The sequence below is a fragment of the Mytilus californianus genome, unplaced genomic scaffold (assembly GCF_021869535.1).
Source record: "Mytilus californianus isolate M0D057914Y unplaced genomic scaffold, xbMytCali1.0.p SCAF_12, whole genome shotgun sequence".
In the NCBI taxonomy this organism is placed as follows: domain Eukaryota; kingdom Metazoa; phylum Mollusca; class Bivalvia; order Mytilida; family Mytilidae; genus Mytilus; species Mytilus californianus.
In genome coordinates, this window is record NW_026262604.1 from 1,125,470 (window position 1) to 1,149,991 (window position 24,522).

The 24,522-nt window shown below is 33.0% G+C and overlaps 1 protein-coding gene across 1 annotated transcript in view; it reads left to right on the forward strand.

Moving 5' to 3' along the window:
- LOC127721182 (uncharacterized) overlaps positions 1-19,527 on the forward strand; it is a 29,492-nt gene extending 9,965 nt beyond the window's left edge. Inside the window, exons 8-19 of the mRNA XM_052227848.1 lie at positions 1,294-1,411; positions 2,334-2,474; positions 3,499-3,516; positions 5,098-5,130; positions 6,842-6,862; positions 8,480-8,497; positions 9,475-9,573; positions 13,520-13,534; positions 14,053-14,067; positions 15,528-15,542; positions 18,546-18,735; positions 18,953-19,527. Of these exons, the coding sequence (XP_052083808.1) occupies positions 1,294-1,411; positions 2,334-2,474; positions 3,499-3,516; positions 5,098-5,130; positions 6,842-6,862; positions 8,480-8,497; positions 9,475-9,573; positions 13,520-13,534; positions 14,053-14,067; positions 15,528-15,542; positions 18,546-18,735; positions 18,953-18,995 (726 nt within the window). The 3' untranslated portion in view covers positions 18,996-19,527. The remainder of the gene's footprint in view (positions 1-1,293; positions 1,412-2,333; positions 2,475-3,498; positions 3,517-5,097; positions 5,131-6,841; positions 6,863-8,479; positions 8,498-9,474; positions 9,574-13,519; positions 13,535-14,052; positions 14,068-15,527; positions 15,543-18,545; positions 18,736-18,952) is intronic.
- The last annotated feature ends 4,995 nt before the right edge of the window (positions 19,528-24,522 follow it).

Genomic DNA, 24,522 nt, shown 5'->3' on the forward strand with positions numbered 1-24,522 from the left:
TAGTCAAGGTGTTTGGTACCACATTTACATCTAGCTCATGAAAAAATTTGTCTTACATTCTGAGGTATGAAATTATGTTATACATGTAATGCATTGATATGTATGTTGTGTGTTACGTGGCAATCGACAATCCTCGGTTCAATCCGCCACTTTCCTTTCTGAAGGAACGCAGATAGTCGAGTTGTAACGAGTGTTAATGTCGATCAGGCCTTACGGTCATGAAACTTTTCTCTGTACTTGGAGTACAAAATGTGTGCTCGAAACAACAAAATCCAGTATTTTCATTGGTGTACACACCAAAATCCAGTATTTTGATTTGTGTATTTTTTAGTCTGAGTACTACAATTTGTAATGATAGCTAGGCCATACCTTTTCTCGGTCCTCGGAATTCGAAATTTGTACTCGAAACACAAACTCAGGGCCTTTTGGTCATAGAACTGTACTCAATACTCGCGTCGGAGTACAGTGCTCGAAACACCAAAATGCAGTTTTTTCATTGGTTGATTTCTGAGTCTGAGTACGATCATCGTATTCGAAACTTGTATGACTGCAAGGCCAGAATTTTGTTCGGGATGAACTATTTCGATATGATACATACAAATACTGAATTTTACTGTTAATATTGTGGATTCATTTATTTTCGTTGGTACCAATTTTCGTGGTTTGAGGAAAACTTGCATATTCGTGGATATTTAATTACGTGGTTTTGGCAAAGTCTGCATACATTCCTTAAGAAAATTTGTAATTCGTTGAACATTTAAAATCGTGGTTCTACTGTACCCACGAAATCCACGAAAATTGGTATCCGACGAATATTAATGAATCCACTGTATTCAATTAATTGCGATAAGATCAAACAAGTCTGTATTGACCTGTATTAAGCGAATGACGGATCTTGTTCAATGTTAACTACAGAACAAGAGACATAAAGTACAACTACACAGACAAACATGCGTATTAAAAGAAATCCTACTACTGAAATTGATCGTAAATATAATGATTTTGTTCAAGTTACAAAGGCACCACCTGTCATGGAAGCTACTTAACACCATGTGTTTTTTTCAAACTCACTACATTTTGCTTTTTAGCAATGCGGCGCTAGATTTAACCCTCAGTTAAGTGGTGTAGGGCGGAGGGCAAAACTACAAATACAGACATACGTATCAAAAGAAATTTTACTACTAAAATTGATCGTAATAATACCGATTTTTTTCAAGAAACAAGGGTACGACCTGTAATGGAAGTTCCTTAACACCATGTGTTTTTTCAAACGCACTATATTTTGCTTTTTAGCAATGCGGCGCTAGATTTGACCCTGTGTCAAGTGGTGTGGGGCGGAGGGCAGCGGATGATTACTGTGGACAGTGTTGTGTTGGTAGTAACTGTAACAGAGAGCTGTGTTCAGGGAAAAGTAGGTATATACACTGTCTATTTAAAATACCATTGAAAGTTTATTATCTTACTAAAATCAATACGATTTAAAAGTCACTCATTTATAGAATCAAATTTCTGTACTAGCATGCGCGATCTACATGTATATGAAGATTTCAGATCAAAACAAACACATTGTTATTTGCGAATAAACTCGAAAATACACATTACCTATATTACCTTATATTTTCAAGGTATTGTTAATTGATTATTTTGTGGGTACTAACGTCCAGTGGCAAAATTTTGATGCATTTTCAGGACGAAAACAAATAAACAATAAATATGATAGGTAGGTACTGTAAAAGAGGCATTCCGGGATGGAGGACTTGGAAATTTCGACTGCTGTCGGAAAATGAAGGTATATCAGAAATTTTGTCGTGCAACAGGCGCCTACGGATCCTCAAATAGTCTTCTTAACGGGCAGAGAGCGTCTCATTTTCTCTACACGTGGCATCGGATATAACGACCCCATGTTGAGAGGACGTGGCTGTGTACTTGTACATCCCGCACAGCTAAACGGATACTCTTCGTTGGCAAGAGTTTTTCTGCCGGTTGGAAGAAGGTCAAGAGTGACCATATTTCTATTCCCCTGTCGCCCTTTGGCGTAGATTTTATAAACTTCTATTAAATATATCAGTAGGTCGTCTATTTACTATGAGACTAAATAAAGAAAATTGTTTTTATTATTGCCTCACAATTTATGTGTGTGTTGATTTCAAGAGTTTAATTTCCGATTGCACAAATATTCGCATTTTTCTAAAGTTTGTGGGTAATACGTGAATAAACATTATGATTCCTCGCACGCAATATATTTTGTAAATGTAAAATTCAAGAAGTATTTAAATACTTTTAATTGTTATCTTTCTATTAAAATAAAGGATAGTATTAATTTTGTTTTACAGATATACCACATTCGAAACTAACAATGCCACCACCTTTATCATTCTGTCGTGATAACTCAACTTCCTCATGCGCATTACACGTGAATGAATGTTCACAAGACTACTATAAATATTACCAATGCCCATACACTTGTAAACAATGTAAGTATTTTCTAAGCATTGAGTCAGTTGGTTTGGTGATCTCAATCCAAATGAGCTAGGGGAACGAGGGTACACGAACGACAGTTAGCTTACCAACAATGAAATCTTGATGGTGTAAAGTGTTTTTTTTAATTCATTACTTTGTCAAGTAAGTTCTTGAGATATTAGAAACTTAGGATTTATATTCAATGTTTTCTCAAAATAAGTGTGTAGGCTATCGAGTCTTGATGGACAAGACAAGCTGTATTTCAGAAGATGTCCCGATTTTCTTGCAACTTTTGTGGAACGAGTAATAGTCTTTCTCAATGTCTTCAGTGTTTTTGTATCAAAAGTAGATCTAATAATACGCTATACGTATATGTAATATATGTGTGTAAAACAAATGCTATTAAGGCTATTCCATTACAATGTATGTGGGAGGGTAGGAAGGGACTTTCAAAATATCCCTACAACAAAGAACCATTTTTTAGATACGCATACTGAAAAAAGACCCATGACCCACAAATAATATTTAAACTTCCCTTCCTACCCTTACACATACATTTTAATGGAATACTATAGCCCTGATAAATATTGTATTCTATCGTAAATAATGCAGAAAATGAAATTGTACATGAGTATACAATACCGGCATGTTTCAGACGAATCCTAACGTTTGATTGGCTGATTTTAATCTCGAGAAACAATTCAAAAATTATATTTTAATTCTCTTGATGAAATGTATCATTAATGACTGCACGTGCATCTAATGACAACGTCATAAAACTACATGTAAATGTAGTTTTAAAAATTGAATACACCTATCTTATCTTGCAGATAATCGCGGTTCATGACAATTGTGCTTCGGTTAACGCTTTTACGCCCAAATAAAATTACTAAAAAAAAATAAGCATTCAATTCGAAAGTAACTATATATATACAACCTAGGCAGTTATTAAAGTTTCAAAGTCGAAATAACATCGCATTCTTATATGAAGTAAAAAAAACTCAATGACATCATTTTCTAGAATAATAATTATTACAGGTGGAGCAGGGCCGATCAGTAAGTAATCTTATTTCATCAATTAGTTCGGACACACAGCCAAATATGCTTACATGTGTGTTATACATTATAAAGTTACTCTGATTCGTTATATTTTGTAGGATACCAATTTCTGTGTATTTTATGGGTATAGATTAACAACAAATTTAACATAGTTAACATTTTCTATATGCTTGTATGCATACTTTGGAAAAAACCACAAAATCAAATATCCATTAAAATACAAGTGTTCCTCATTCCACGAAAATAAATGAAACCATAGATCTATGAAGTATGTACATACCTCAGAGAGAAAATCACAACGATTGCACAACAGTGGCATTTCATTTAACACGTGTTAATACTGCCCTTTTTATTTTATGATCAAATAAAAAAAAGAAATATGGAAAAATATTTCATTTAAATAAACTCATCATAGATACCAGGATTAAAATTTTGTATTTGCGCCAGACGCGTTTCGTCTACAAAAGACTCATCTGTGACGCTCGAATAAAAAAAAGTTAAAAAGGCCAAATAAGGTACGAAGTTGAAGTAACGTAGTTTTTAATTAAGCTTTTACACCCTAACCGAATGAAAGTGTTATTTGCAGTCAAACAGTTGATGTCAAATTGTAGCTAAATAAAATTTATATATGGTTCTTTAAAATAGCTTTACAATTCTTTTGTTTATTTGATTTACTTTTCAAAATGTTTCCACATAAGCGGCGAACAGTCTTTACTTTACACGGACTTAATAAAGTGGAAGTAAAATAATGTTTATAATTTTGTTATGCTGCTGTAGGTATATATATACTGCACAGGTTACAAAAACCACCGCTCAAAAACTTTCGCAACTCCAAAATTATGTAATAAAGCGTTTACATATGAATTCTGTTTTTTACATGTACACGTGGAAAGTAAGCTGCATCATAGGCTTTACTATTCTTTGGTTTATTTGATTAAATTTTTCCATGTTTTCAATCGCTTTTTCACATAATCGACCTGTAATGCTTTTTCTTTCTTTTTTCGTTTTCTCTTTGAGAAAACAATTTATATATTGAAAATAAAACACGTTGGCAGGAAAATAACCTACATGTGAAATTTTCTTATTTGTGGTATGAATAGAAGTTAGTTGTTGAAAACATATACCAGAAACGAACTATTTGAAAATATATTTACCAGATTCCTACTGCTATCCAGTTGATAAAAGCTAATCAAAGATACCAGGCTTATGATTTTGTACGTCAGACAGAATTTTCTACTACCAAAGACTTACCAATGACACTGGAATGACAAATAAGTGCAAAGTTTAATAGCTTGTAAATTGGGAAGAACTGGGCCATCTACAAACTACTTTTGATATAGGTCTATCTGTATAAAGTGATATATGTTTATTAAAGGTGCAAACATGCGGTTTTGGCTTTGCGCATTTTTGAAGTCCTAACAGTGATTTAAAGTTGTCAACGTCATCGTCATTTGGTCTCTGGTGGCGAGTTGTCTAATTAGAATTTATAAAACAATCTTTTTATATTTTTTACATATATTTAATATCGGAAAGTATACAAAAAATCCGAACACTTGATTTATGTTTTTTTTTTTGCAGTCACAAATGCCCCTGTAGCAACAATGACTACTGGTAAGTCTTAAATTTTATTTCTATCTAGATCAGGAGAACGACTACGATACATTCATTTATTAAATTTGACCGATTGAGCGGGACATTTACTGGTTAAAAGTAAAACCACAAAAATACTGAACACCGAAGAAAATTCAAAAAGAAAGTCCGTAATCAAATGGCAAAATCAAAAGCTCAAACACATCAAACGAATGGATAACAACTGTCATGTTCCTGACTTGGTACAGGCATTTTCTAATGTAGAAAACGGTGGATTTAACCTGGTTTTAAAGCTAGCTAAACCTCTCATTTGTATGGCAGTCGCATCAAACTCCATTATATTGACAACGATGTGTCAACAGATATGACAAAAAGCTACAGGAAATCTGTTAGCTTATACAACTGTGTTTGTGATACTTATGTCTAATTAATTAATAGCTTATTTGTCAATTCCATAATTGGCCATGTAATTAAACACAAACCTTTGCAGCTTAGAACGAATATGAATTCAATGATAACAAAAGCTATCGCAAATACTAAATTTATCTACTATCTGTAAATTCAGAAATTATTGCGATGTTTTTATTATTGCGAAAAATTCGACAGGGTTATAATCGCAATAATTTCAACTCGCATTTTGAATTTTTTTATATAAATTAAACAGGAATTTTCTCAATATCGCAAAAATTCAAATCACATTTTAGTCCAAAATGACAAAATAGCAATAATAAATGCACGCAATAATTTTTGAATTTACAGCATGTGTAATATTTCAGTTTTTCAAATTTTGTCATTCCATTTGATCTTATGTAAACACGGTTTATATAAACAGTTTTAAAATCAATAGTTATTTTTATTTTATTGAATTAATCAAGACGCCTTCAAATCACTTTAAACTTATCATGCAATATGGCATAATTTGGGGTACTTTGCTAATTTGCATAGCTGCCATTTTGTCTTATCATGACGGCAGCCATTACAATAGGATTATATATTCCCCTTACATTAAAAATGCCAATATGCCAATTCCTATGTCGAATCAACAATTTGTGCGCATATAGGTGAATTATACATAATTTTTATTTGTATGGTTCTGTCCGTGTCAATTTTGTCCCTTGTAGAACTATTCTACAATTGACTAGGGCAAACAACTATGTTGAACGCGTGTAATAACAGAATCAAATCGGTTATTGAAAATCTACTTATTATAACCACAATAAATATTTTCATAAAATCAGTAAACAAATTATATGAAAATAACACTTTTTTTCAAATGTCGGGCTCTCTAACATGTCTACCTACATCAGGAAAACATACAAACTGGACGCTTGAAAGCTTTGAATGTATATCAAATACATGGAAACATTAGAATAATGTGATCAAAACGCCTTAAAAAATATCCAATACAATGAAAAAGAAGCGGTAATTGTCCTCCGACATGCATTAAATACGCACTTTGCAAATACACAATCAGCCAAACTGTCACAATTGGTGTATTTGCCGATCTGACTACTTAATAAATTTATTTCTGTAGATCCAATTCCTTGTTTTTATGTCATTATAGTGAGTCTAAGTTAATTATGCATACAGGCGTATACACATTTTTCTGAAATACTTCATGTATAAATATACATTATTTTTGGAAGAAATTTAGGAATAATCATCCTTACCTAATACATAAAGCTACATTTTTGTAAAATAATAATCATTATCAATAATTTTATCTTTTTAGCAACAACAGTTGGTCCTAGTAGTAAGTATTTAGAAAAAGTTAGGGTTTAAACTGCCTAATATGAAATTTCCCGCAATTCTTTTTTTTAATAAGATTTAAACAAGAGATAATTGCCTATCTAAATTGCTGACCATTTTATTATTTTGAAATCTAGCTTTTCAGAGAGGTAAACGGTTTGGATGGAATGGGGATTCTGGTCTTCATTCCATATTCTTTTTTTTAGTCCGTTTTTATCTATCCTTAAAGGGGCACTAGCTGTCAAAATCATGTTCACCGATTTGACTTAAATCTTCATATCTGATTTATAACATACTAAGACACATATCCAAATTATAATAAGTCTGACATAAACAGCTAACAATACATATGCTAGATTATATATATCAGAATTTCGTGTGTATTTAATTTAGACGGCATCTAATTAATCAGCGAGATGACCTCCGAAAACTACCAACGGTCACGTAACATGATATAAACATAAACAAACATAAAAAGATAGCGACCTCGTGCAATTGAATTTTTCTATGTCTGTTTGATTTCATGTTATAGGATATAAAGCTAAATCAATTTTTGATTCTACCTGTATAAGAATGATTTTTTTATAGATCGAATTAGTTAATCAAATGATTTACCTTTGTTTCACTTTCAATATTGACATTCTTTTCTTTTAATAAATGAACATGCAGAAATTATGCGTAATCCATCTCTAGCTAAGGGGTTACATTGAAGTCCATATGAATATGGATTCAATGAGGATGAATAACTAGTATTCACTTGAAACTTGCAAGTTAATAATTCAACATCGATGTTTCTTAGCTTATTTTGACAGATTTGAACCATACTGGCTGCTAAAAGCGAATTATAATTTCACTATTTGACTTTCGTTAATGATTGAAAAAAATAAAATCATAATTTTTTATATATCTCGAAGCTAGTGCCCCTTTAATTTTTCTGCCTATTTTACTCTATTATTTTTTATGTTAACTACGATTCAGTCTTTTTATTTAAACATCCTGATTATTCAGTATTCTTTTTATCTTAGCATATAATTATTATCTATTCTACCTTGTCCTTGTCGTCTATTTTTTGAACATTTATTCACTATTTTGTAAACTCTGTCCTTACCCTTAATAATGGGGGTAAAAATGAAGAAATTCTCAATTAAAAATGTCATGTATAGTATTTAAACCGAAAACATCCTTCATTAATTGACAGAAAAAGTTGTATAGATCTAAATGAATAATAGATATAAGAATATGTGGTATGAGTGCCAATGAGACAACTCTCCATCCAAGTCACAATTTATAAACGTAAACCATTATAGGTCAAACTAAGGCCTTCAACACGGAGCCTTGGCTCACACCGAACAGGAAGCTTTAAAGAGCCCCATTCAAACGGGAAAACCAAATCTATATTAAAAACGAGAAACGAGAAACACTTATGAACCACATCAACAAACGACAACTACTGAACATCAGATTCCTGACTTAGAACAGGTACAAACAATTAAAGCTGGTTTACACGTTTTAATGGTACCAAACCTTCACCCTGATCTGAAACAATAGTGTAAAATCACAAAAAAGCTTACCTCAATCAAACTTTACTTATCATCTACTAGTATTCTCTTATATTTTGAAGCACCGACTATTGATCCGGGTAAGTATTAATTTGAGAAGATAAGGTGGAGACAATAGTTTACCCTTCCGGAGCATCCAAGATCCGCCCCCGTTTTGAAGGCACTCGTGTTGCTTAGTCTTCAGGTTTCAGGTTTCTATGGAGTGTTCTGCGGACTGTTAGTATTTGTCTTTTCGTCATTTCGTCTTGTTTGCCATGGTAAAAAATGATTGTGTCAACCATTTTGTTGTATTTTCCGACTTCTGTACGTCTTTTCGTATTTTTTTTTTACTATATGTCATTGTTAAGTCTGTATTTTGTTAATTTATGTTTATTTACAAAACACATATAGCTTACGATTCAATTTACTAAGTAAACATAAAAAAATGTTATTTTTCTCTTATAGTTTCAAGGCAGCATTTTTTTTAGAGAGTTGTTACCTTCATTTTAATTTCTGTTTTGATAGTAGTTAAATTAACCATTTCAATTTCAGCCTTCAAATGTTTTTAGGAATGCATGATTACGAAGATGATTATGCATGGCTACATAACGTACAGCGGCAAAAAATATTTATATTCAGGACGCGAACATGTTAATGTAATATTGATATTAACCCTGCTTTGTTCTGGACCGACACATTGAGCGGGATTTTGAAAGTGCTATTTCTCAAGGTTACAGTCCAAAGAAAGATATGTCACCTAACTCAGACACATTTTTCTGGCTCCGAGCCGACCATGTCCTTTATGTCGCGTACTTAGCGGAAAAGGAGGTAACACAATTTATTATTTTAGTAAAGAAATATAAATGCTTACAAGTTCAGTTCCAGTACTGGTATATAATTTGGTGAATTTGAAATTCTGAAAACATATACTAGTAAACTTAAAATACACTTGAATAGAAAAATACATATATGTACCATTTTTCAGGTGTTAATGTCATTCGTTTGATCACCATTTTCTGTAAGTGTAAAATAACTTTACATAGCTTGTATGATTTTCATTTTTATTCTTACGTTAAAGATATATGCATTGACTTTCCTGGCATCAATTGCGCACCAATTACTTGTACTGTACCATCAATAGCCAAGTTGTGTAAGAAAACATGTGGGATATGTTTAGGTATGTATAAAATAGTTATAAATACTTGATTATGAATGAAAATACATATAAATACTGTAAATTATATTCATGGATACTTCATTTCGCGTAAGGCCCAGCACTAGCCCATTTTGCGGCGATTTAATTTCGCGATTTTCAAATTTGCTTTATGTAGTAAAATGAGGAAAGTTTTACATATTCGCGACGATTTATATTCGCATTGTTTGTCTACTAGCGAAAGACGCAAAAATAAATCGCGACAATGTCTTTCTGGCTTTCTTTTTTCCAGGATTTTTCGTTAAATATCATAAAAAGGACCCGAGGATAAGCGAACGACTCAACTATGTCTGCTGTTCATATTTTGATTACAAATATGAATTCTGTCAAACCTCGTCAAAGCGATTCGCAGCTCCCTATATGTATTGTATAGACTCCTTTCGTCCAAGGAACATAAATGTAACATTTACAGTTTCAATGAGTTGGATGTGTAATTCATTATCATAAGTCGTAAAATCCCGCCCCTTTTACCGAATGTGACCTACCGAGTTAGAGCTATTACCGGGTTTGTACTAACATGATCAAAACGACTTGTTCACGATATGAAGCAAGATCTGCGTACCCTTACAGAACACCTGAGATCACACCCAGTTTTTGATGGGTTCGTATTGCTCAGTCTTTAGTATTCTATGTTTTGTTTTGTGAATTGTTCTTTGTCTGTAGGTCTTTTTCTTTTTAGCCATGGCATTGTCAGTTTATTTTCGACTTCGGAGTTTGAATGTCCCTCTGGTATAACATCAACGATTCTAGACTTATAATTGTGTACGCCAGACGCGCGTTTCTTCAACGAATGAATTATCAGTGACTCTTGAATAAAAAAAGGCCAAAAAATAACGAATTTTGAAACCATTGAGGTTTTGCCAAATACAGCCAAAGTTGTCTATTTCTGGTTTTGAAATGTCATAAATATGATGATCGGAGTTTTTAACGACCTTGAATGGCTATACAGCCCTAGCACGGTCTATATCATAAATATGTCGAACCATCCAAAGTTTTGTGAGCAGTTAATTTATGAATATGACCATATAAATGATACAGAGATATAGGAAGATGTGGTATGAGTGTCAATGAGACAACTCTCCATCCAAGTAACAATTTATAAAAGTAAACCATTATAGGTCAAGGTACGGCCTTCAACACGGAGCATTGACTCACACCGAACAGCAAGCTATAAAGGGCCCCAAAAATTACTAGTGTAAAACCATTCAAACGGGAAAATCAACGGTCTTATCTATATAAAAACGAGTAATGAGAACCACGTATGAACTACATAAACAGACGACAACTACTGTACATCAGATTCCTGACTTAGGACAGGTGCAAACATTTGCAGCTGGATTAAACGTGTTAATGGTACCAAACCTTCTCCCTTTTCTGAAACAATAGTATAACATCACAACATAGAAAGACACACTATAAAATATCAATTGGAAGGCTGAACTCAATCAAAAAACGTAAATTAACACACAATGAACGAATAAATTTGATCTGTGATACCTGAATGCAAATACATAGTTAATAAAAATGTATGTTATGTGAATACATAAGGGCGAACTATTGGACTGATTAAGCTCCTTCGTATGGAAACTTCCACTAGCAATGTCATAATGCATACAAGTTGTATTTAGAAATAGGCAGATGTTGTATGACTGCCAATGAATCAACTGTGAATCAAAGTCCAAATAACATACATATTATCAATTATAGATCACCGTAAGGACTTCAACAATGAGCGCAGTCCATACCATAGAATATAAAAATAAGAAGCTGTAGTACGATTGCCAATATGACAACTCTCAACAAAAGTCAAAATGATACAGATATTGACAACTATACGTCCTTAAGCAATGAATACCGCCTAGTCAGCTTTAAAAGGCCCCGAAACGACTAATGTAAAACAGTTCGAACGAGAAAACAAACTGCCTGATGTATGTTCAAAATAATGAACGGAAAAAAAATATGCTATACAGCAACAACTAGAACCACTTAATAACTGGCTCCTTATGTAAACTAAGCTTTATAAGGCACTGCCATGAGAAAATATAAAACAATTCAAACGTGAACACAAAAGGCTTGATATATGACATATCAATAAACGCAAAAAAACAAGTATGACAGACAGCAATCATCAAAAATCATTGCATTACAGGCTCAACTTTGTTGCATTGTTAGGTTAACCTGGAATCCATTCAAGCTGTGGTAGATGTATAAACTTACTCGTCAAACCGAAATTATATTTAGAATTTTATTTCCCAACCCATGATTTGACATCTGTATCGTAGAGATAGTTCAAAGTTAAAATTTAGTTTAGCTGAAATTATCCTTCCCTTGCTTTTGTTTTAAAAACATTATCAAGATCTTTTAACGGTTGCATGTTTGAAACATAGGAGGCCTTTATAATTAAATTAAGGTTCATTATGTTGATAGAGCCCCAGAGTAGACAGATGCAACTGTAATATGGCAAGCCACTTGTGTATTTACTCCCTTTCTTTTGATATCAATACGTTACTATCAACATGTTAATAAATGATTGATACAATTATTATACAAATGATGACATTGTTTTAAATATTTTGTAACTTGTTGAAAATGTGTATGTTTTGTATATTATGTATTTAACATTATCAATATCGTCATGATCATGGATGACATATTTGCGACTGAACATTGAGCAACCATCAATCTATCAATCAACTTAAAATAAAACTAAGATTGCAAATCATACGATTGTTTGCTTGTCTTTCAGCACACATTCAATAAGATAAATCACATTAATTGTTATGTTTGATTGACTTATTGTTGGTTGCTTAACGCCCATAGACAAATATTTCATGGACGTTCAGGAAGAGATCAAATTCACAAAAAACATAACAGGTAGGTAGATAAAAAAAGATGTGTTATGAGTGCCAATGAGACAACCGTCCATCCGAGTCATAACTTATAAAAGTAAACCATTATAGGTCAAAGTACGGCCTTCAACACTGAACCTTGGCTAACACCGAACAACAAGCTATAAACAGAAAAATCAGTCTAATCTATATAAACAACGAAAAACGAGAAACACTTATACACTACATCAACAAACAACAAGCACCGAACAACAGGTTCGAGACTAAGGACATGTGCACAAAAATGCACCGGATTTAAACGTTTTAACTGGCGCGAACCTTCACTCTTACCTGTGTTGTTACAAGGGTTTGTAACGAGTAATGTATTAGACTGTTTGGGATAAATGAACCCATTGAACACATATATGTACTGTTTAAATTAATTATGCTCGCCCCTCTGTTTAAAAAAACCAAGCATTTTAAAAGACAGTTATGAATTGATAGCATATGAATAACGGAACTTATAAAGTAGAAAAATGGGTTCGTGTCCATGTTTTTAAGATATAAACAATTGAAAATTGTGTGGGAAATCATTCTCTCTACATTTTTTATACATTTAACATAGGCACTTTTCTTTCAAAAACTATGAAATAGTAACAAGGATTTTATAAAACTTTCATTAATGGCGTTTTAAACTATGGCATGTAATTAAATCATGAAATGAAAAATATGGGTTAGCGGGTAATAATTTCATTTGCACTACACGGACGAAACTAGAGGATTCCTAACATCTGACAAACAGTCAAAAGTAAGAGTAGCGAACATCCTTCAGGTTGTATACATTTCACTTGATATAATTTATACCTCTGCTAATGTTTTATTTTCGTTTTGTGTAACATTTTTATTTGTGTTTATGATTCGTAAAGCTGTTGTTTTTTTTAAGTTTCTTGCTTTTGTTGTTTGTTTGCTTTATTTGTTCTTATCTTGGATTTTTTCAGATATGCCATCTTGTTACAAAACTATCTTAGCTAATAATATTTTATATAAAGGTTATTTTGATATATTTTTGGTTTGTTTTTCAGCCTCAAGTACAGCAGGTAAAACCATTTTTTTTGTGCACAAATACAAAAATGTTATAATAACTATATGAATAAGAGACAGGAGAAAGATTCCAAAGGGACATTCAGTTTCTCATAAGTCGAAAATAAACTGAAAACGCCATTACTAAAAAAGAAAAAAGACTAACAGACAAACAATGATACACAAAACACAACATAGAATACTTAAAACTAAGCAATAATTAGTTGCAATAAGAATATGTTTCTTAATGATTTAAGTGATCACAGATATGTGATATTATAATTTAGTTTGTTTACGCATACACTTTTTCTGTTGACTATTTTATTATTTCTGCATATTTCAGCTTATATGTTTTTTAAGTTTAATTAATTTGTTTGTCCGTGTTTTGTTTTACGTCTTTTTCTGTAACAATGTTATATTGTTATATTTGTATGTTTTTATCTATGAATATGTTCTTATTTAGATTTTTCATTTTGTCACAAAACTATCTATGTTTGAACAAGTTTAAATATTTCATGTTTGTTTGTTTTTTCAGCCACCACTACACTAGGTAAACACATTTACTGTTTATGGATATTCAGATGATATATTCTCTGTATCAAACCATATTTTTATATATTTATTTACGAATGAAATTTGTCCACCTGCCCTCAAATGGTGATTAAAGTTTATCTTCAGACATTGATATATTAATCAATTGATTGATTGGTGTTTAACGTCACTTTCAGCACTATTATGCTATTTCGTGAAGTTCAGTTTTTTATTGGTGGAGGAAGCCGGAGTGCCCGTAGAGAACCAACGACCTTTGCTAGAAAACTGACAATCGTAGTCAATTAAGATTAGAGTCGAGCGCACCTACCACGTGCGGTATTCGAACTCACCTGTTTTTACTGTCTAGTGATACAGTAGTTCGAGAACTTACACCACTCGCCACCGATACCCCCAAGACCTTGATATAAGAACTGCACAGTTAGTATAGAAACCAACATGATATATTTTCCTTTCCTTAATGGGGGTATTTCTATTTGAGTGTGTATATTCGATAGGCGCAAGTCTGGGATTGCAATTTACATAACATCTTCAATAGAAAATGTTTACAGCATGAATAAAAGTATTTAAATTAGTCAACGCTTTTAAACAATTGTAAAACACATACAGAAATTATGATTCGACGTGCAGAAGTTGAATACATAGTTGTATTTTGCATCCGACTTTTTACAGTTACGTTGTAACTTAATCTAAATGCAACAAATTTAGAAAATTATGCTGTTTTGTCTCCTCACTACAATTTATCTGTTTTAAGATGAACATGAATTCACTGTCTTGAAGCAAAACTAGAATGACTCTTATTTGTATACAGTTTATATTAGTTTCCGATATTTAACAGAGTCATATCTTCCTGTACTATATTTGCACAAGCGCATCATATTAAAAATGTACGCAATTTTAGCGCAATTTACAACCACATACATTAACATAAAGATGCATTCGATTCTTATAATTACATATTATGCTGCAGCAATGAATTTGCCAGCCAAAACGAGGACTCTGATTGTTTTCCTATGCATTGTTTTATTGTTGTGACGGAGTGCACGTACAGTCGTAGATCGGAAGCATTTTATACTTAAATAAAATTTAAATTTTGGAATGCCTCGGCCAATCAAAACTTAGGAATCGCATGAAATTTCAATGTGAGGAAATTATCATTACAAATAAACAATTCAAATGAACATATTTCAGTGCGTTTCAAGCTTACACATTGCAAATATCAGAATACAGAACAATTCCCTTATTGTATCATTTTAAAATAACAGTTACAATTATAGTAATGCAGCCAATATATAGGCTAATATGATTTCAATATCGACAGGGACAAAATTTGTAGGTTATTGATTTTATTTTGATTTGTATGTTTTTATCATTGTGCAAGTTTTAATTAAGATTCTTTCTTTTTTGTCAGAAAACCATCTATGCTTGAAAAAGTTTTAATATTTTCTGTTTGTTTTTTAGCCGCCACAACACCAGGTAAACACAGTTCCCGTATTTTTTCATTAAAACATCAAAATTGTCGGTTACCAATTTTGTATAACAGACATTTTAAGTTGTACCTTAAGGATGTAATCAGCTCAAATTAAGGATTTTTTTTCAGAAGTTCGGACTCCTTTGGTTTTTCCCACGATAGAAGGTAAACAGACTTTGCTCCTTATAACCCACCTTTCTTTTCTTAGAAGACTTCAATAGCTCATAAAAAAGTCATTGCCAAAATTTTAGCAGATTCTAGATTTTTTTCTTACGATTTGAGAAACCAAATAATGCCAATGCTAAAATAAGGTAAAAGTCCGAGTCGGCCTTTCCCGCCATTTATTGAAAATCAAAGATCTCAAAAAGGAGTTCCATAGTCTATCAATATTTTTAGCTTGTCTTGTTCTTTAACTAATGCCCTTCTTACTTATAGTATCAATTTTAAATTCTAGATATTTTATGATTTCATCTAACTACATCCTTAAATGACATTATAGAAAAGACCCCAAAACATGTCTGGATTAATTGTAATGACAGATGATATACATGTATGAAACTGCAGTGAAGTAAATTGAATACTTTTAACCAACTTATTGCGGATAGTTTATTTTGCGTTTAACCCTTTCAAGCCAACATTGCGCCGATTTCAATTTGCGATTTTGAAATTTACGTAATGCAGTCTAATTTTGACGGATCTAAGTTTTACATATTCACGACGATTTATATTCTCGTTATTTTCTATTCGCGAAAATAAATTGCTCGAAAAAATTAGTTGGTTTACAGTTCCAACAATGTGGTGGTGGTTAACGTAAATATTTCACTTTGTCCTTAAGAATGAAATTCTATATTCAACAACATTCAAGGCCGTACGCTCCACAGAGAATAAGATAGTAAATACTCATTACACTACCTCAGCTCAGCCCAAGGCCCCCTCTGAACATTTGAAAGTCCCCACTATGTATTGGTTACCTAAACTACACAAAAAAAAACGTAATTTATCGTTTCATCTCGGCCTCTAGTAAGTCTCTACAATTAAACTGTCAGTGCTTTTAACGAGTTCCTTAACTACTATCAAGGGACTTATCATTAACTTTTGTAATAAAGCATGTGAAAATAGTGGAATTAACTATATTTGAAGAGTAAAAAAATCTTTGGATGTTTTACTTTGGATGTTTGTTTTTGTTGCGGTTCAGTGTTTCTGTTGTTTCGTTGTTTTCCTCGTATAGTTGATGTGTTTCCCTCGATTTTGTTTTGTGACCCGGATTTGTTTTCGCTTAATCGATTTATGACCTTTGAACAGCGGTATACTGCTGTTGCCTTTATTTATATAAATTACGTGCTTTGAATGGTCCATTCGATTCGGTTGGCCGTTCTTACTTTTCCACTCTTTATACTACACTTCCAAACAATCTTATCAAACAAAAGTTTTCTTACCTAACTTTATGGTCGTTTGATAAATCTGATTTATTTGTTGAAACTTATATAAATCCTTTTTCTGTAATGAGAGAGGTAAATATGCGTGATATATTTACTGGAGGTGTGATGACATGATTAAAGGTGTATATTTTCTCTTCGACAACATTTATGTACGTTTCGGCAATAAAGTTTATAGATAGGCTGTAGGTATTCCTGTGGGCACCAATTGTGCCCCTTTAATACCAGACTTGTTCCTGTACTGTTATAAATTACAGTTTATGGCCAAACTCAGTAAAGACCCGTCTAAATTTGATTTAGCTGATAAATTCAACAGCACTGAGTCTTAGATACATGATTTTTTTATTAGTTGTCATTAGCTTTGAACTAGCTGTCAGTAACTGCGAGTACTCTCAGAACTTTACTTAGCGTCTGTTTTTATGTGGGGATGTATAGATACGGTGCCACATCCGGTCTGTGTTTTCGTTATATGTTTTCTGCTTTGTATCGACCTGATGAGTGAAAACCTTTTCAACTGATTTACGTTTACGTGACGTATTATGGTATACCGTTGTCCGTCCGTCGTCAACATGTCGGACAATAACTCAAAAACGCTTTAACCAATTTGCATGAAACTTTGGTGAATAGTTAAAATCTATTGACGTAAGCCTTTCGATTTTTTTTTTAATTATAGATTTTACGTTTCCGAGTTATAAGGTTTTATTCATTAAAAAAGGGGGATTTTTCAGTTTTAGGACAATAACTCAAAAGTGCTTTGAGCATTTATCGTGAAACTTTGGTGACTGGTATATATCTATCAAAACAACCTCCCTTTAGTTTTTTTTTTATAAATATCTGATATGACATTGAGGAGTTATGTAACTTTTTTCGTTGAAAAAGCGTCGGGCGTATCATGCACTCTTGGCGCAGCTCTTTAATATAGTTCGTTCTTATGTTGTACTGTTACACCACTGTCCAAGGTAAGGGGTAAGGATTGCCGCAAGGACACTAGTTTAATCCTGCCACACTCTGTATGCGCCTGTTCCAAGCCAGGAGCCTGTAGTTCAGTGGTTGTCGTTGGTTTATGTCTGTCATATTTGTTTTCCGCAAATTGTTTTGATATCAATTAGGTGGTTAGTTTTCCCAATTGAATTGTTTCATATTTTTCATGTCGGAGTCTTTATAAGCCGACTATGCGGTATGGGTTTTTACATTGTAGAAGGCCTTACGGTTGCCTATAATGGCTTACACCGACCTCATTTGAACTTTGGTTGATAGTTGTCGCATTGGCAATCATAGCACATCTATATTTTATTTACAAGTATTTGGGTTTTTTTTATATCGTTTATATCATAGAGGTACATTGGAATATTTTATTTGTGGAATCAGAAGGTCATGATCTGCAATGTGATTGAGCGTGTACCCTGATTTCATGTTTGCAATTATATGAATTCAAAAGTTGAAGAGCAATGCAAACAAAACGATTTCGTTCTCAATAATTCAGATGTGTTATTCAGCAAATGTCCATATATATTTTAAAGCAGAACAAAGCATTTTTGTCAGTCTTAACTCTATTTTTGCTACATTTTTCAGGCTGTACTGATCAAGATCCGATACCAGATTGTCAGTGTGAATATTTAGATCGAGAAGCTAATTTATGCGCAGAATCAGAGAGGGTTGAAGATTTGAAAAGATTTTGTTGTTACTATTGCAACAAAAAGAAGAATATCTTTACTTGTCCTAATGTCGCATGTCTTCGTCTAGAAAAACCTGAACAGGCAGAGTAAGTTATTCATAGTATCCTGCATTCTGATAGTTTTACAAAGAAAAAACCCAAAATTTGTCATACCTTAATTATTTAGATTTTTTAAAGGTTTTATTGATGTAAGTATTTGTTCAGTCTCTTTCAATTCAATTATCTAAAATATTATACATTTATTGCAATCTGCACATGGTGAAACTTTACATTCCACTAAAATACTGATTTGTTTTATTTTCAGGGTGGACAAAATGCCAAAACCGATTGACTGTATTTCCAATTAACTAGATGTTTGCAGTACAGAAATTGTGTTGAAACATTTTAGAAATAAATCGGGTTTTTTTGTAGTTATTAACAACCGTGTCCTAGCTGATATTAAAAAGGCCTATTTCAAGAAAAAAAAATGAAACTGAAATTATGCTTGATTAGAAGCAGACATTTTGCCTTGCAACAGACAACTCAGTGACTCAAAGAGTTGTTGCAGGTTTTTGTCAATGTGCAGAGAGCGTTACACAATTTCAATGCGAGGTATCAGATTTTAACTTCCAAATTTCGAACGGGCAAGTTGTGTAGCCAACTGGGCGCAGCATTTAAGCAATTCGAACGGACTAGTTGTGCATCCAACTGGGCTCAACATTTTAGCAAGGTTTTTAACTGCTGGAACGGGGCAAATCCATGGGATTACATATTTCTATTTCACAGTCAACATTTCAAACAAGGTTTCTTCTTGAGAGATACATAATCATCGATTATGACTCATCAACGTATTCTAATAGGAGTAACATGATGTATGTCACTTAGGGACGGAACTGCGTTTCTTTCAGGAGCACTTGATTTCAACCACTTTTTGATGAATTCCGTGTTGCTTAATCGCTAGTTTTCTAAGTGGGTTGTGAATTGTTGTCTGTTTTCTAGTTGTTTATCGTATTGTTGATGGTTTTGTTTTTTTCTTTGATTTGACGGCCAATTTGGTATCTTCTTACTTTGAATATCAGAACGTTGTAATGATATTTAATTAATGTCACTTTTCTGTAATAGCAACAGTTCCTTCCGATAATTTTGAATTCAGTTGCAACGCAATAATAATAAGAATATAAAAAAAAAGAAAATAGCAATATATTAAAAAAGGTTATTTCTGATTTAACTCAATTTTACAATCAATTTGGACGTTATAAATGCACAACATATCGACATCAAATGTTCTTTTAAGAAGCAATTAAAGTCAAACACAGAAACACATATTTACAAAAGGACTTTATGGTATGATTGCCAATGAGACAACTCTTCACAAGAGACCAAATGACACAGAAATTAACATTTATAGGTCACCGTACGGCCTTCAACAATGAGCAAAGCCCAGACCGCAGTCAGCTATAAAAGGCCCCGAAATGACAAATGTAATCAATTCAAACGAGAAAACTAACGGCCTAATCTATGTACAAAATAATAAACGAAAAACAAATATGTAACACAGCAACAAACGACAACCGCTGAATTACAGGCTCCTGACTTGGGACAGGCACATACAGAATGTGGCTGGGTTGAACATGTTAGCGGGCGTCCAACCCCCCCCCCCCCCCCCCCTCTTACCTGGGACAGTTGTGTAACAGTGCAACATAAGAACAAACTATAAAAATCAGACGGATACAAATAGAAATACATCTAACAAAAACACAGAGTGGACGTGGCCGGGTAATTGTACATTATAACAACAAAAAGACACTAAGTACAAATCTGAGAGTACTCGCAATTACTGACAGGTAGTTCAAAGCCAATAACAACAAAAAAAATACCTAATTTGGATTACTTAAATATTTGAAGACTACTTTCTCGTTGTAAACACCTTGTCCCTTCAATGAAGTAAATACAGAACAACTATTTTTGTTAAAAAAAATAAAACATTGTGATGTAACACTATTGTTTCAGAAAAAGGGTGAAGGTTTGGTACCATTAAAACGTTTAAACCCGCTGCATTTGTTTGCACCTGTCCTAAGTCAGGAATCTGATGTTCAGTAGTTGTCGTTTGTTGATGTGGTTCATAAGTGTTTCTGGTTTCTCGTTTTTGGTATAGATAAGACCGTTGGTTTTCCCGTTTGAATGGTTTTACACTTGTAATGTTTGGAGCGTTTTATAGCTTACTGTTCGGTGTGAGCCAAGGCTCCGTGTTGAAGACCGTACTTTGACCTATAATGGTTTCATTTTATAAATTTTGACTTGGATGGAGAGTTGTCTCATTGGCACTCATACCACATCTTCTTATATCTTTATACATGTAATACTTGGTTAAAAAAACGGTACAATGCAAGACTTTGTGTTTTGAGATTAAGTTTGGTGTTCGTGTTAAACTTTAACTCTCATAACGGTGCCATATTAAATATTTTGGAGAACAACAACAATCATGAATTGGAATCATGCGACGTGCAAGTTAAGTCTTTTACAACAACACAGATAAGACTAAACAGATAAAAATTTGTTACATAATTAATTTGTATTTTTGTTTGAATTTTTTATTCAGTTGTGTTGTTTGTCAGTGATGTATGTTTACACAGATTTAACTACTGGATCCCAATTATTATCACATTAACCTATTATGTCTGTTTGGCAATATAACGGAACTATAAAAAAAAACTGTCATACACTCGGGAGGTTAGCTAGCTGTAAAATCAGGTTTTACCCACCATTTTCATCGTAAAATGCCTTTATCAAGTCAGGAATATGGCAGTTGTTTTTCACGTCCTTGTGTTGATTGATGGTGTTTGATTTTGTCAGTTTTTTTGGACTTCACTTCTTTGATTTGCTTTTGAGTTCGGTATTTTTATTTTACTTTTTACCCAGGTCACAAAAAATACTTTTAACGATCAGCTACTGTATAAATCTATGTTTATACGTACAATGCATTATAAATGCACACAGGGTTGCTGCTCACAAGTAAGCTATTAAACCAAGAGTTCCATTTGGTGAAGTTGAAATCATCCCTTCGTAAATTTTACGGACGACATCTCGAGTTTGTTAACCGTTATGGAATATCTGTTTCACAGATGACGACGGATATGTTCAAATTGTCGTAACTACAATCTCGTCCCCTCCTCCCCCGAATGTGACCTACCGAATAAGATATATCACCGGGTTTGTACCTACATGAGCAACACGACGGTTGTCACATGTGGAGCAGAATCTGCTTACCCTTCCGGAGCACCTGAGATCACCCCCAGTTTTTGGTGGGGTTCGTGTTGCTCAGTCTTTGGTTTTCTATGTTGTTCTGTGTACTGTTGTTTGTTTTTTTCTGTTGTATCCATGGCGTTGTTAGATTATTTTCGACTTGTGAGTTTGAATTACCCTTCGCCTAGATTGTAGAGTTTCAGTATGAGACGTGTTTCAAAGATTTCACTTGCGTTCAAAATAATAAACTGACAAGAGAGAGGCCAAAGATACAAAAGGAACATTCAAAGTAATAATTCGAAAATAAACTGAAAATGCGATATAAAAAACAGACAAAAAAACAAACAACAGTATACGAAACACAACATAGAAAAAACTTCACACTGAACAACACAAAAAACACAAAAAACCGGGGCTGATCTCAGATGCTCCGGAAGGATAGGCAGATCCTGCTCCACATGTGGTAGCCGTCCTGTTGCTCATGTAAGTTTAAATGCGGTGATAAGTCTAATTCAGTAGGTCACAATCGCGATAATAGGAGGACGGGATTCTTGTTACGACGATTGGAACATATATTTCATAACGGTCAACCAACTCGTGATGGCGTCCGTAAAATTGTCGAAGGGATGATTTCAACTTTACCGCTTGGAACTCTTGGTTTATTAGTTTCCTTGTGATCAGCAATGTGACTTTTATTAAATATTTATCAGAGTTTTTGGTATTCAAGTGTTACCCATGACACACTTAAAAATTCAACATGTACAATAAACGTCAAAGAAATTTTAGTTACACAGACACAAACAAATTCCACAGTAAAAGACAAACTTAATTTTTTTTTTAAATCGCTCAAAATGACAATTTCATCAATAAATAAAATATTTTTACATATCAATATAAGATAACTATACTGGTCAACTTATTTACGAACGCGATCAAAATAGGTGCTTTTATCTAAAACTTTGCCCTGAAGCATACAACACACTCTAATCTTTGCTGTGGTATTGCCCAGCAACAAAAAAAATATATTCATCTTTTACATGCTTTAATCAAGAATTATATAAAGTACCCATCAATTACAATAAATCGAGACCAATTGATGATAAGTCAATACGCAACATTCAGGCGAAAATATAATAAATTAAAAATGTATAAAGTTAACATGTTCATGTCAAAAGAAAGGCAACCTGATTTGCATGAAAATGCTAGATTAGTATATTTCTCTCGTGCAATGCTTTTATTTCATGCCCGTCCTTGGCCATTCTTTTTGTCCCTTTTAGTTTATAAGATCTTTCTTTTTTTATATAAGTTTTGGAGTTATACATGTTATAAAATATATATAAATAAGGAGATGTTGTATGATTGCCAATGAGACAAATTTCCACCTAAGTTCAAGTGGATGTAAGCAATTTTAGGCAACCGTACGGCCTTCAACAATGAAAAAAGTCATACCGTATAGTCGGCTATTAAAGTCCCCGACATGATAAATATGAAAAAAATCAATTAGGAAACTAATTTATAACAAAACAATTTGCCAAAAACAAATATGACAGACATGAACCAACGACAACCACTGAACTATGTTGGCCTCTGGCATTTTTCTATTTATATTATTACTACCACTGGATCGATACCTCTGCTTGTACCACTGGATCGATACCTCTGCTTGTGGACTGTTTACTCGAGGGTTTCACTACCCCAATAGCCAGTACTTCGGTACTGGCATCAACTGATAAAAAAAAATGAAAACAACACGTTAAATAATATCATGCGTCTGACGCGCTTTTCTGGGTTTACCTTCAACAGAATCGATCAAAGCCGAATATCTAAAAGCCAAGAATGTGTAAGAACCGAAACAGTTGAAGAACTTTATGAGGATATTTAAAGTTTGCTGTTACCAAATTTTGGAAATTATTTTAAATTAAGGAATATACCTACCAAATGCAAATTTCTGATAACATGTCTGGCTTTAGTTACATTGTTTGCCACGGTTGCCACATGTCGAGCAGGATCTGCTTACCCGTCCGATCAGCTTTACATTTTGTTTATTAGCTTTACATTTTTTGAATACGTTTGGGATTTTTCAATTATTTTGGCATCAAGAAACACTGTAGAGACATTTATTGTTAAAATACGCATTTGATGAAGTAAAATTGGTACCGTTAATGTTATTGCAAGGTAAAGGTCTGTCTATATTTTGAATGATGTACTCCTTAAAATAATCAGAATATTCTAACTACGTGCTAGGCATTATGATATTGTATAAAATGCTGTCAAACATCAGACATTTAAATTTAAGTACTTAGTTTGAACCGGCCAGGTCCAACACACGACCTCATACACTCAGGACAAGCACACTATCAATAAACAACCGATATGTATGGGGACAATTTATAAATTGTTCTGAACATTGTTAGTGCATATGATACAATAAGGACAAAGATAACATCTTATCTGTTATTGAGAGAAAATGGCAGACATTTCGTTAACATTCGGTAATATTTCCATTTTTACCCTTTTCGAGTTAATTCAATAGATTGATCAATTAAAAACCCACCAGTATAAGCTGTTTTAATTAATGTATAATTAAAGTAATAAACTTACATTTTATCTGAAAAATATTTTTATATCACGAACACCTACGATCATGTAATA